Source organism: Cololabis saira, chromosome 6 (genome assembly GCF_033807715.1).
Source record: "Cololabis saira isolate AMF1-May2022 chromosome 6, fColSai1.1, whole genome shotgun sequence".
In the NCBI taxonomy this organism is placed as follows: Eukaryota; Metazoa; Chordata; class Actinopteri; order Beloniformes; family Belonidae; genus Cololabis; species Cololabis saira.
Window position 1 is genome coordinate 10727421 of NC_084592.1, and position 14615 is coordinate 10742035.

The 14615-nt window shown below is 44.6% G+C and overlaps 1 protein-coding gene across 2 annotated transcripts in view; it reads left to right on the forward strand.

Annotated features, from left to right (window-relative positions):
* The first annotated feature begins 1566 nt into the window (after positions 1–1566).
* The window catches only part of pde1a (phosphodiesterase 1A, calmodulin-dependent), an 80524-nt gene continuing 67475 nt past the window's right edge, over positions 1567–14615 (forward strand). The window contains exon 1 of one of the 2 annotated variants that reach the window (XM_061724374.1): positions 1567–1824. In XM_061724374.1, the coding sequence (XP_061580358.1) occupies positions 1634–1824 (191 nt within the window). In that variant the 5' untranslated portion in view covers positions 1567–1633. Of the gene's footprint in view, positions 1825–7297; positions 8326–14615 lie in introns of those variants that run through there. The other variant, XM_061724373.1, reaches the window with a different exon arrangement.

The following is a 14615-nucleotide window of genomic DNA, read 5'->3' on the forward strand; positions in this document are numbered from 1 at the left end:
ACTCATGGTTTTGAAAACAAACTTCTCCCTACATCAGGTGACTTATTGCAGCCAATGAAAGCTTCGAGTCAGCGGCAGAAGCCAATCAGAGGGACGTGCAGCATCAGGAGGCTGGTCTTTAGTTCCACCGATAACGACGCTGCGAAGAACCACAGCTCCTGGTAAGAACTCTGATGTTGCATGAAGGCAAGTGAAAGGCTGTGAAGGCCTCAAATCTAAAGAGATGCTTTGTTCACCTCTGGCTGGACCGAACTTACTTGTTCAAGGCTTTTTTTAGCATGTAGAGTAAAAACGAATTGTGTCTTGACCTTTAATCAGGGTGTCATGGGTCATTGAGTAGTGGAACGACGTGTTCTGGAGCATCCGCAGGGATTTCACTGCAGATCTGCCAGCAGAGCGTGAGAGTCTTTACCAAGGCCTGGCCGATTCAGAGAAAAGGGACAGTGTGTCCAGAGAAGGGAAACTGGCTGTCAATCACGGCGAGCAGACAGCTGCTGCAGGAAATTAAGAGATCTGGGACGTCTGAGAAAGTTCATCCTGGCTTAGATTGGTACACAAATGTGAGGCCAGGATGAGAATGTTGAGCCAGGTGTAAGTAATCCTGGCATTTCTGTGTTCACATTAGCAGACCTGGACGTCGGTCACAGATTGATGCAGAAATGGAGATGACATGCGCAGCTTATTCTTCACCAAGTGAGCAGCAGCTGATAACGGAAATGTGTGAGAAGATACTTATGCATGTGCTTGCGTGGGTCCTCTCCGGGTACTCCGGCTTCCTCCCACAGTCCAAAAACATGCATAGTAGGTTAATTGGTGATTCTAAATTGCCCGTAGGTGTGAGCGTGAGTGTGCATGGTTGTGTGTTTATATGTGGCCCTGTGATGGACTGGTGACCTGTCCAGGTGTAACCCCTGCCACTCACCTGAAATTAGCTGGGATAGGCTCCAGCAGACCCCCGTGACCCTGTAAAGGATAAAGCGGGTATAGATAATGGATGGATGGACATCCACAGGACACGACATCCGTTGTCGTGTTGCTGCGCCGAACAGCAACACGACAAACCTGCGGATCATGTTGACACAGAACTGTCATGTGTTTTTTTTTTTAAACTTTTGTACTACAGTACAAATGCACAAGTGAGCCATTGTGGTGCTGCTAAGTTTAATTGCTCAGGTCATTTCTATGTGAAGTAACATGCCACGTGTTATAGGCATGAAAATAAAAATAATGAAGAATGCCAACAGGTATTTGTGTATTTCTACATCTTACTGAATCGATATCGAAGCATTTAAATCAATATCGAATCAAATTGAAACCTAAAGAATCGAAATCGAATGGAAACGTGAGGTTCTTAACAATACCCAGCCCTAGTTTTGGCAGGATTAAAATCGATGGCCTGTGCGTGTATTATTAACAAAACCCTCCCACCTCCCCATCACACATCAATCCCATCAGAATTCAGCGGCCTGGAAGTGGGATCTGTCCTGTCTGGTGGTCTGGGGACACATTTTTGAATCCGTCCAATCCTCTGAGCTGAGTGATTCCCATGGCGCTGTGATGTGGAGCGGCGTCTTCTAGAGCTGAAAAGCAGTTGGTTTAGCAGTGCTTGAGGAGCTCTAGCCCAGCCAGAGCCATGGCTCAAACCAACCTCGCTCTCAGGCTGTTGTTGAGTCTTGTGAAGATATGCGCCGTCACCGCATATTTCTTTTGTGTGGTTCTCCGGTTTTTCCGTCTTTCCCAAAGCAAGACCACCAAAAGACAGATGGAGAAGCGTGCACGGATGTTTCTACTTGGCTCCAATGAATCTTTAAAACTCCAACACAGGTATGTTTGAGCATCTTTGCTGAATAAAAAATTAAGGTGTGGAATCTCAGCAGGTCATCGTGATCCTCCAAGACTTGAATCAAGGCCAAATGGATTCCCTTTTCCTCATTTTTTAGGATGTTTCAACTTTTGTCCAGAGGGCACAGAAGAGGATGTATTCTGGACGGAAGGTGAAACATCTTCAGGAGCCCAAAAAAAGAAAGTCCAATCTAGGTTTAAGTGCTGAGGGGGACCCAATATCGGCCTTTGGATTCAGTTAGCTGTCCAACCGTCAACTGTGTTCTTGAGTAGGGTCATGAATTCAACCTGACGTTGAGATTCCTTTAAAGCGTGGCTGGGATGAACCTCAGGAAAAGTTGTGGAACAAACACGTCCTGGAGGGTTTATATCTCTCGGGTGGTTTGGGAATGTTCTTCGCAGCCTGTAATCAGGTTGCAAATAGTGATGGAAGGAAAGATGGATGGATGGATGGATGGATGGATGGATGGATGGATGGATGGATGGATGGATGGATGGATGGATGGATGGATGGATGGATGGATGGATGGATGGCTTGGGCATTGCCATGTTTGTCCTACAGTTGGTGCAACACCTTTTGATTTGTGACAGAGGATCATTTCAGGTGTTGTAGGGATGCTCTCCATGCACATCGAAAGAGGAATGCTATCATTAAATCACCTACCAGCTCCTCCTGGCCAGCCTCAACGGAGACACGGCGCGTCCTAGACATGCGATAACTTCGTCCGTTGTGTAAAATTCATGCATTTACCTGAGTGTCTGCTTTGCAAGTCTAAAATGGATCATCTGGAAGGTTAAGCTGTACTCAGAGAAAATCCAAAACAGGTTGGATTAGTTTTTAATGTTATTGCTGGGTGACAATGCTCTCAAGGACATCTATGAATATTAATAGAATTATTTCATTTTGAAAATTACATCGTAGTATTAAGCAATTGCTTTTTTTAATCCGCATCAAAGCCCCTCCTTCATTGCATAAACACTCGTGTTTTGCAGCTGCAGTGCAGCACTACAAAAGAAAAAAGGATGGTTGCACCCTGAGCAAGTCTCTGTCAGGGCTGGTGGATCAGGATCATGAATATGAACTACTGCGTTGTGGAATTCAGAAAAAACTTCTGTCTGAAACTCCATTAAAACTGTTTCAACCAGGCCTCGCTCTTGCAGTCATAAAAAAAGAGGCAAACAACAAAAGGAGCCAAAATAAAGGTTCATGACTTGCCTTTTGTTTGACTTGTCACTGCGCATCCGGATTTGATCAGCCTCAACTCTGTCAAAATGTCCCGTACCAGAAGATCTACATTCCCACATTCAGCTAAAATAACAAGACTGTGGATGAAAGTGACATAGCGCTTTTCATACAAATAAAAAATGCAACACAAAGAGCTTTACATAAAACATAAGGAAACCCATAGACATGGGTTTCCTCTGCAGAGTGACTGGACTGTCCCTTTGAGATGTGGTGATAAGCAGGTCCTCCACATAAAGAGGAGCCAGGTGATGTGGCTTCTCAGGGAGGTTTTTTCTTTGGCTAACCAACCAGGAGGCCACAGGGCAGTCCCAGTACTCCCCGGAGGGAGCTCTCAGCTGGCCGGGGAATATCTGGTGTCCCCCTGAGGAGCTGGAGACAGTTCTGGGAGGAGGGATGTCTGGAGTGTCTCTGCTTAGGCTGTTGCAACCTGAACTGGGTTAAGAAGAAGTTAAAGGATGGATAGATGGATGGATGCTTATAAAGTGTGAGTGTGGCACTTCGACATCAGCTAAATCATCTCTCTTTTCTGTGAGGCTTGTTACTCTGGAATTATTTTAAATCTATACATTTTCACTATATTGATGACGCTCATCGGCTGCTTAATTGTGTACGCCTCGTTTTTTTAATAAAGACGTACCAGGTGCTAAGGTGTCCCTAATAAGGTGGCTGGTGTAGATTTTAGGAATACGAAAAACTACCATTTGGTCCGGTTTAGCAGGTGATGCCGTGAACATGCGTCGATTCACAACCAGCTCCTTTCAGTAAGCTAATCAGTCCTAGTTCTGAGTCATAAACAAAAAGGTCTGTTGTCTACCAGCCACAAACACACTGCTCTGGAACGGATTCTCAAATCCACACCAGCAGCCACTGCACTGTCTTTTTGATGTACTTGTTATTTTTTTCTTCTTTTTGTCAAATTTCTCTTCAGAAAAAGTTATTGATACGTTTATCTGCGTGTAAAGCTAAATTAGCCACAAACGTGAGAAGATAATGATTTATGGTGTCAGTTATTTATAAGACAACAGGGCAGTTTGATGTCAACCTGTAACATACCTGTAACTCACTCTTTAGGGTCAATTTGGATTCACCAAATATTTTAATGTGGATGTTTTTTGACTACTGGAGGAAACCGGAGCACCCGGAGAAAACCAGAATACAGTACGGAAGAACACAAACTGTACACAGGAAGAGCCAGCTGGGATCTGAACCCGGACATTCAGTGAGACGACAGTAAAAGTAAAGTGTCTAAGTGTTTTGCGTCTGCCTTACGTCAACCACGGGTGACGCTGAAGCTCCTCCAGGCTGGGACGCTGTTTGGGATTTAAAATAAAACACTTATGCAGGAAATCTTGACAGTCTGCAGAGAGATCATCCCTGGTTGTGATCTCGTCTTCATGGTAATAGTCGGATGGGAAGTCTGTGTTGTGGAGAGTATCATACAGGACCACTCCCATCTGCCATGTTGTTGTAGGTCCAGCAGTGTATGTATTATTAACAAGCCACTCCGGAGGGATAATGTTGCCACAGAAGATCCTATAGCGAGATCTTTGCGTGAAGAAGCAACTCAGCCCAAAGTCTATGAGGCGAACTCGTGGGACAGATGAACCAGTCTCTATCAGGATGTTTTCTAGTTTGATATCTCTGTGGAAGATGTTATTGGCCTGAAGATGTACCGCTGCATCCAGCAGCTGTTTCAGGATGATTCTGGCCTCGTCCTCCTCCAGCGGACCTCCGTTTTTCCAAATGTAGCTGCAGAGGTCTTCTGAAGGCATTGGTCTCTCCATGACTTTCCTTTTATCCCCCCCAGGAATAGCTTGAGTTTCTAAATTACTACCAGTGTCCGTAGAGGAGGAAGCAACCTCTTGGTCCAACACGAGTTTCAGTAGATTCCCACACTTGGCTCGTTTTTTTGGTCTCTCTTCGTCCTCTCTGGCTTTCCTCTTTGCTACTCTCACCGTCTTTTCTTCATGGTTGTAGCTTGTAGAGGATCCAGCCACCTCAGGGATAGCGTGAGTTTGTAAATTACTACCAGTGTCCGTAGAGGAGGAAGCAACCTCTTGGTCCAACACAAGTCTCAGTAGATCCCCACGCTTGGCTCGTTTTTTTGGTCTCTCTCCGTCCTCTCTGGCTTTCCTCTTTGCTACTCTCACCGTCTTTTCTTCATGGTCGTAGCTTGTAGAGGATCCAGCCACCTCAGAAACCCTTCTCCTCTTTCTGGGGGGCTGGTTGTCGGGGCTGAGGCTTCTTTTAGATTAGTTATTTTTTGTATTATTTTCCACTGCACTTGAATGTGTCGTGCTGGAACTGCACGCTTCTTCCTCCTGATTGGCAGTACAGTCAGTTTTATCCTTCTTCACTGAATATTTATTCATGCTCATTTTCTCAGAAAGTTCAGGTATTTAAACTTTGTTAATGTGTGAAATGAGGTAAACTCGACTGATCTTTGCTGCGTCTTTCTCTGAGGTTAGACATGGCTAAACATTTATACTACAGGTGGAGAGGGTGGTTTAGATTTTGCCGGTCTGTGGTTTAGGGTCCTGGAGGCTCGTCTCCCCGTCCAATCCGGTGCTGCCAGAAAAGTGAAGGAACTACATCTGGTGACACCGGAGGAGAAGAAACTACAACCCCCAGCCTTTTGTCTTGGTTTCTTACATGTCCTTTGTTCTGAACACGTGGAGAAAAAAAACTTATTGACTACATGATACAAAATGAAGATGGCAGATACACTAAACATATTGGAAAGATGAGGAATAATTATTCAGACATGAAGATTGTATCTGACATGAAATATGAAACTCTACTGATCAATAACAAAATAAACCAAAGAAAATGGCTGACATGAAAAGTTAGAAGATGGAATGGAAAGGTACATTTTTCCACCCTTTTACTATTTATTAGCCTTTATTCATTCAATACGTAGATTTGGTTTCACTGTCGTTAATGTCTGGATGAAATCATGATGGTGTTGAACAGTGTTGGGCTCAGTGCTCATAAAAGTAATGCATCTTCCTGTTACCCTTTACAAAAGTAATCTTGTTACTTTAGCTTTTACTCCTTACCAAAATAACGAGCCGTGTCACTCATTATATTGACCTACATGGTAATATTTGTGCAGAGCCTTTTATCTAAAAGCTAAACATAAGTTCAATTTATTAGCAGTTATAGTGATCACTTGGTTGGAAAGTCCATGAAGCTATTGCATATCCAAACTTCCATTGTCATAACTGTGTTTGTTTCAGATGTGTTTCCACTCTACAGCAGCTTTCTTGTGGCACAAGAGGTTTCATGGTTTAGCATTTCCAAGTATCACCAACTGTCGAGACTTAACCCTGGAAAAGTCTTGGTACCTTTAGACTATTTAAACATTACAATTACATCCCTGTCCACTTTCTTCTTGACGAAAATCTGAATAATGGTGTCTCATTTTCCAAACTAAGTAGCAGCTAAATTGCTGGTTACAGCTCTGTGTGTGTACGAGCTTTGCAGCTCATTATGCCTCGCTGTGCAAACTTTAAAAAAATGCCTCAACAACGGTTCTGTATTGGGGTATTTCATTTTAGAGAAAATGCAACATTATTACAAAATGAGTGCTTTGTTACATAAGTCGTTCTTGTAAAAAGTAATACTATTACAGTGTCATGTAACCAGGAAGTAATAATCTGGTGTAAAAGCCTGAATCTTTTCCACGCCATCTCAACCACTGATTGTGTGTGTTTTCAGAAACGAGGCCCACCGTTAACCTGCGTTAAGTCTCAACAATCGTATTTACCGTTTAAATAGATGAAGATGGATTCATATTAAATAAATGTAACATATTTCAGGAAAGGAGACACACTTTTCACTGGTGCTGGCTGTAGTAGCCGTTACCGCCACAAGAGGACATCAAAACCCCTTTACATCGTGAGACTGTGCCGCTTGACTGGAAAGGTATCTGTGACTCTCATTTTCAGGAACATTACATCATCATTGTCTAAAACTCATACACACATGCACATGGACTCACTCAGAAAATGCACACACATACCACAGCACTGCTCACACAAATACAGACACACTCACTGCCTCTCAGGTGCTGCAGGGCAGGAAACGGAGGACAGTTGGGATGGCCATTTATTTGCATCCAATCAGGGTGTAAAGTTATGTGTGTTTGAAACTGGGAGGTGGTGAGGAAGAGGAGGAGGAGGAGGAAGAAGAATAAGAATAAGAAGAAGAAGAATAAGAAGAAGAAGAAGAAGAGGGAGGTCTGTAGGATTCCATCACTCTTAGCAACGGTTGTTCAGTTACCACGGTAACACTCTGCAATATTCCCTGCGTCTCCTTTGTCTTTCTCCATTACTCCGCTTTTTCTTCTCTCTCTTACCCACTCCATCCCATCTTTATTGCTGGCCCACCTCCTCCTGTGGTTGCCACGGCGATGCTGTGGGTCCGCCGCAGTGCCGGAGCGCAGAGCTGAAGTGTGAGCTGGCAAAGGAAAAGGAAGTCATCAGCTGATCACCTTGCTTTTTTGTTGTTGCTTTTGCTTTTCCACTTTCAAGTTCTTGTGACCTTTTACTCGTCTACTTCCTTCACGGAGACAGAAGACATCGATTTGGGTCGACCCGGCTCGTCACGTGACATCACAGGAAGTTGGATGAAGTTGGAAGAACTCAAGTTCTCTGCTCTGCGATCAGGATTGATGTTTTCACGACTCCGTCGCTGTGAGAGTCGCCCGGGTGCCTCACAGAGAGCCAACTCAGCTCTGTGAGCACTTCACTTCTACAAGCCCTTGACGAGATGAATGAGGAGGCGGAGGATGTGCAGATGCCTGAGCGGGTGCTGGAAGCTGTGGAGGAGGAGGAGGAGGAGGTGCAGCAACAGGAGGACAGACTGTTGGAGGAGTTAGTAAAGAAAGAAGAAGGTCAAGATACACCAGAGGAAAAGCTGGAGGAGAAAATGGAAACAGAGGAGATGCAACCAGATGAGAGAGTGCAGCAAAGAGAGGAACAGCTGGAGGAGATGCAGGAGGAAGAAAGGCTACAACAGGAGGAGCAGGTGCAGGAGGAGGTGACGGGCACAGAGGAGCCTGCACAGGAGCAGGTGGAGGAGAAGGAGCAGCAGCAGCTGCAGGAGGAGGAGGTGCAGTGTGAGGAGATGCCACACAGCGACAAACAGCAGTCTGATGAACAGCAGCTGCAGGACTTTGTAGAAACTGTGGAGCAGAACCACAACAACCAGGTCCTGATCCGACTGAGAGGAATGTGAGTAAACCCGTGACGCTCACCATGATGATGATGATGATGATGATGATGATGCAGTTGCCTTATTGATAACTGCTGATGGCCAGGGGCGAGGATAAACCACCAGGACGCATCAGTGTGGTTGCCATGGTGAAGATGGTACAGGATGAGGATGGAGGGAAAAAAAATGCCCGAAAATTAGAGTTGAATGGTGGGCGTGAAAGCCTGCTGAATATAGAAAGTGAGGAAGTGCGTTTGTGTGTGTGTGTGTGTGTGTGTGTGTGTGTGTGTGTGTGTGTGTGTGACATTTCTACTGAGATATTTTCACAGCAGTGGATTCTCGCCGTGGCAGCGTGGGCGGACACATTTGTCTGAGTCTGAGGCTACAGAAGAAGATATTAGTAGAGAAAAAAAAATAGAAAAAGAGGCAGCGTGCCTTTTTTTTTCTTTATTTTGCCTCCTTTGTTGTCATGGTAACGGCAGAGCGTTGCAATGCAGCAGACTGCCGCGATAGAAGGGGAGACGAGGCAGAGCACAAGCACAACACGTTTTTCTGTCATCTATATCCTCCTAATATCATCAGTCAGGCTTAATGTAAATCCTGTAAATACAAAAGTCATAACTGTAATTAGAAAAGCTTTATGTAATCCTCTTTGCTTTCTAGTGCTCCACATGGCTTTTTAGCTTAAGGATTCAAAGTTAACTCTGCGGCTTTTATCAGTTTGCTTTTGACAAGTAAACTGTTAGTTTTCCAACGTTTAGATAGATAGATAGATAGATAGATAGATAGATACATAGATACATAGATACATAGACAGATAGTTTATTAATCCCGAGGGAAATTCAAAGTATTCAGCAGCTACATAGATGCCCAAAAAGCAGGTTAGTATCAACGACAGACAGAAAAACTTGGTTAGTAACATATAATAACTTAACAGTGCAGCGCATTAATAAACGTCTCAAGTGTAGATAAAAAAAAAAAGATAAATCTGATTTTGTGCAATGTGGAAACAGTTCTGATGTGCACCTGAGTGTGGGTTGATCACGACCCTCCCTGCCCCCCCAGTGAGGAGTTGTACAGTCTTATGGCCGGGGGAACAAAAGAGTTCCTGCATCTGTTTGCAGAGCCGGTCAGAGAGAGCAGCCGCTGCTGAACATGCTCCTCTGTCTGATCAGCGTCTGGTGTAGAGGGAGTCTTGTGTTGTCCACACAAGATCATGTTATGACAATGTATGTTAAGGAATAGCAGTGATTTTGCACACTTCTTTACTTACTTATTCTTTGATTTTCACAACATTTCTCCATAGAGAAAATGTACGTAGAGAATGAATGGATGAAGTTTATTCAGTCATGACAACACAAAACACCAAAAAAACATTGTGCACAGCATTAACATTTCATACAAAACCAAAAATGTGTTGAACAAAGACTGAAAAGGCATAGGCTGAAGCAAAATGCCTATAAAAGCCTATCCTATAGTACCAACTTTCTTTTTTTGGCTACCGACCTTCAGAAAACCAAAAAGAGAATAGAAAAGCAAAGAAACAACAAAAGGCAAAGAAACAACAGAAAAGCAAAGAAACATTTACAGATAGTCAATTGCACTTATAAGCTTCAAAAATAGCTTTACAAACCATTTTCTTAAAAACAAAAAGAGAATGACATGTTTTTAAATTTATGTTGGCATCAGTCCAGAATTTAACTCCAATAATGGAGACACATCTCCTTTTCATAGAGACATTTTTTCATCAACTCATTAGCATATTTTCAAGATCAGGAAGGGGTTACTTCAGAAAGGTTGAAAATATATACATTTTATAAAAAGATTAAAATACTTTACTAATTGACCTTTAGGCATAGTATATATTATTGCCAGCGTACACGGTTGCATATGAAGTGCCTACCCCACCTGTGGGCTGCAGGGAGGGCAACGTGAAGTTTGGAGGCTGGGACAATTCCTCCGTCTCTTGGTGTCTAAAGCTGTTCAAGGGCCTCCTCCGTCATCTGGAGGGTGTTAAGTCCCACTGAGGGAGGTTTAGGCGAGTGCCGTTGCCATCATGGATGTGTGTGTGGAACGCAGTGATAGTTTGGTTGTTAGCCCGTCTCAGGGGAACGTGTATCTGATGATGCTGCAGCAGGATGATGGCTGATGACAGCACGGTCAAGGTGATTCCTGAACACTTACTGCTGGTTTCAGTGTTGTGGCTGATTGGTGTAATGTGCAATAATGGCCTTGTCCTCCCACCAAGCAGAGCAACACCAGCGACCCAAGTGCGGCTAATAAAAGTGGTGTTATTTGTGAAAAGGCAGCACCAGGTGAATGTAGGGAGGGGGAAAAGAATCAAGTGTGGGGAATCATTGAAAGCCTCTGGGCTGATGTTGTGAGGGTTCATGAAAAGGAGTACGGCTTTAACGGGTCTGATGTTTACCAACCCTAAACTAAAAGTTACCACAAAAACTTTCAGATAAATTAAACTGATGTTCAACACAAAGTTGATAAAGCGGGGAGTTATGGGAGCTCTCCTATTGGTTCCAGTCAGAACAAAAAGACCAAGATAAAGGAGTTTTCTGAAGAGTGAAGTACAGTTTTTGGGGCTCTAAAAGACGCCATATAGTCAGTGCCTCGTTAATTCAAAAACAGGCTAATGGACGCCACGAGCAAGCCTGGCAGCTGGTTGGAACCGGCCCAACATACCTCAGTTATCACAAGCTACCTATCTAAGATTAATTTAGCTCATGGTAAACTATGACCGCATCCACCCTCATTTAAAATGTTGATAACATCATCCAAATGAGCCCTGTTCTGTCGCTAGTTGTCCCAGTGGAGTTCACCGTCAGCCAGAGTAGTTCTCTCACTCACTCACTCACTCATCTTCTCCCGCTTTATCCGTTACCGGGTCGCGGGGGCAGCAGCCTCAGCAGGGATGCCCAGACTTCCCTCACCCCAGACACTTCCTCCAGCTCTTCCGGGGGGAGTCCGAGGCGTTCCCAGGCCAGCCGAGAGACATAGTCTCTCCAGCGTGTCCTGGGTCTTCCCCGGGGTCTCCTCCCGGTGGGACATGCCTGGAACACCTCCCTAGGGAGGAGGGACATGCCTGGAACACCTCCCTAGGGAGGCGTCCAGGAGGATCCGATACAGATGCCCAAGCCACCTCAGCTTACTCCTCTCAATGTGAAGGAGCAGCGGCTCGACTCCGAGCTCCTCCCGGGTGACCGAACTCCTCACCCTATCTCTAAGGGAGCGTCCAGCCACCCTGCGGAGGAAACTCATCTCGGCCGCTTGTATCCGCGATCTTGTCCTTTCGGTCACTACCCAAAGTTCATGACCATAGGTGAGGGTAGGAGCGTAGATTGACCGGTAAATCGAGAGCTTCGCCTTTCGACTCAGCTCCCTCTTTACCACGACGGTCCAGTACATCGACCGCATTACTGCGGACGCTGCACCGATCCGCCTGTCAATCTCACGCTCCATTGTTCCCTCACTCGTGAACAAGATCCCGAGATACTTGAACTCCTCCACCTGAGGCAGGACTTCTCCACCCACCCGGAGAATGCATGCCACCCTTTTCCGGTCGAGAACCATGGCCTCGGTTTTGGAGGTGCTGATTCTCATCCCTGCCGCGTCGCACTCGGCCGCAAACCGCCCCAGCACATGCTGGAGGTCCCGTTCCGATGAAGCCAACAGGACAACATCATCTGCAAAAAGCAGAGATGAAATCCTGAGGTTCCCAAACCGGATCCCCTCCGGCCCCTGGCTGCGCCTAGAAATCCTGTCCATAAAAATTATGAACAGGACCGGTGACAAAGGGCAGCCCTGCCGGAGTCCAACATGCACCGGGAACAAGTCTGACTTACTGCCGGCAATGCGAACCAGACTCCTGCTTCGATCATACAGAGACCGGACTCCATACTCACTCAGCACCCCCCACAGAATGGCACGAGGGACACGGTCAAATGCCTTCTCCAGATCCACAAAACACATGTAGACTGGTTGGGCAAATTCCCATGAACCCTCGAGCACCCTGCGGAGGGTGTAGAGCTGGTCCAGTGTTCCACGACCGGGACGAAAACCGCATTGTTCCTCCTGAAGCCAGAGTAGTTAAGTAGTTAAAGTGAGGAAAGCTAGCGGTTTGATTCAGTGAAGACTGTATTACAGCTGCCACTTAAAAAGAACATGTCCCTAATTATTCTTTGTGTAATAAATAACCAGACTTTCTCTCTTATCGACGGTTAATCACAAGTAATAGCCTGTTAACAACTGGTTGATTTTAGCTCGAGACAGCAATTAGTCATGTTCCCATCCTCTAGATCTGTGCAAAACCTGAATATCGCAAAGAAAAACCTGTAATAAAAACATCCAAATTTGAAGATGAACTGTCAAATGTGCAAAAACCATTTTATGCTTTCAGGTGTGGATAGTCCAGTTTAGCGCAAAAGTGTAATGGAAACACTTTTTTGGTATTTGAACATTTTCTGGGTCACTGGACGTGACGTAGTCGGTCATATGACCAGACCATGTTACCATTTAAATGATCATCTGCTCCCTTCATCTTCTGTTGACTATTTTGACAACAGCAGTCCCAATAATTTGCCTGATGGTAAAGTTGTTTCAATCCAACCTCTTAAAAGTCGAGATCTTCTCTGTTCTGAAGGGAAGCTCTGCAGGACAAGATTCCAGGAGAGTTACGCCCATAAAACATTGTCCTATGGTTTATCGATCACATGGTGATAATATATCAGTATATTCAGGATATAGTTTATCCTCATTGGAGAATATAGAGCAAAATATAAAATAAATTAAAGCTGCAAGCAGCGATGAACGGGCCCTCGCGCGTGCAATTTTCACCAATAAAGGTCAAGCACTCAAAACTAAGTCCGATGACACCACCCATGACTCTTTATGTCATACCATTCAAAAGTTATGGCAGAAAATAGGAACTATCAATTATCGACCAATCAGAAGAAGGGCCGGGGCTAATTTGCACCAATTATGGTCAAGGACTCATAATTTGCGCCAAAATTACACGATTAATTCAAAATGGCCGACTTCCTGTTCGGTTTCGGCCATGGCGCCAAGAGACTTTTCTTTAAGTTGCGACATGATACAGGTGTGTACCGATTTTCGTTCATGTACATCAAACCGTATTGTGGGGCTTGAGGCACGAAGTTTTCTAGGGGGCGCTGTTGAGCCATTAGGCCACTCCCATTAATGCAAACCATTAAATATCAAATTTTTCACCGGGCCTGGCTTGCGTGCAAAATTTGGTGACTTTTGGGGCACGTTAAGGGCAAAAAGGCAAAAAGGCCCTCATTTCGTCGAAAGAAAAATGAGAAAAATAAAAACGAGAACTCCTACAGATACAATAGGGCCTTCGCACTGTCAGTGCTCGGGCCTTAATAAACAAAAGGGTCCTACAACAGAACCTTAGGAACCCCACATGACAAACACTGCGGCTCCATCCGAAACCACCACAAAGTCTAGTTCCCGGTCTCATAGGGACTTGCTTCATAAGGACTCTGTGAACTATGGAGTGAGTTCCACAGCTATAAATCATTTTGTCTTTTTTCATAGACAGATCAAATTTTAAACATCACCGTAGGCACATGTACATTTTTATATTTTCTCAAATAAAAATAAAAAGCCCACAGACATTACACGTCGTATCTTGCTCTTCGTACTACCAGAAATCGCCATAACAAATGTAGCTCCACCCATGGCTGAGACAAGATCAGAGATTAACCTGGATTTCTTATAGAATACCAAGTTAAAAGTTTAGGATACTTCCTATCCTGTAGATATGGTCCTGTCAAAGATCAAAATGTTTATGTAGATTCAAAAAACATGTAAAGTGTATGCTTGTGTCACAATTCACAGTCAGGAATTGTGAGAAAAACAGAGATCCCTCTTTTTTTTTTGTCCCTTTGGATATTATTCTCGTGTCACTTGAATGGGGCCAGAACCGCAGGGCGGGAACCAGTCTTGCAGAGGACAGTTTCTGCAAGAGTGGATTTGGAAGCATAAACAGCGAAAGAGCTATCAGACATGCGTTGCTTTTTTTCCTTCTAAATCACACAAAGACAGTGTGCATGAATCGTCTCAAGTCTAATCCTCAAAGCTCAAAAGCAAACACAGGAATGTGAGCCAACACCAGCGCTAAGAAGAGGAAATCTCACCGTTTCTTCAGTGTTTTTCTACATAACAAACCTTCATCCAGCAGATCTGACAGCTGAAGCTCTTGACTGTTTCTGATGGGAGTTACTTTATATAGCTGTCTTGTACAGGTTCTTTGTTGCACTCGTGATTTCTTTTT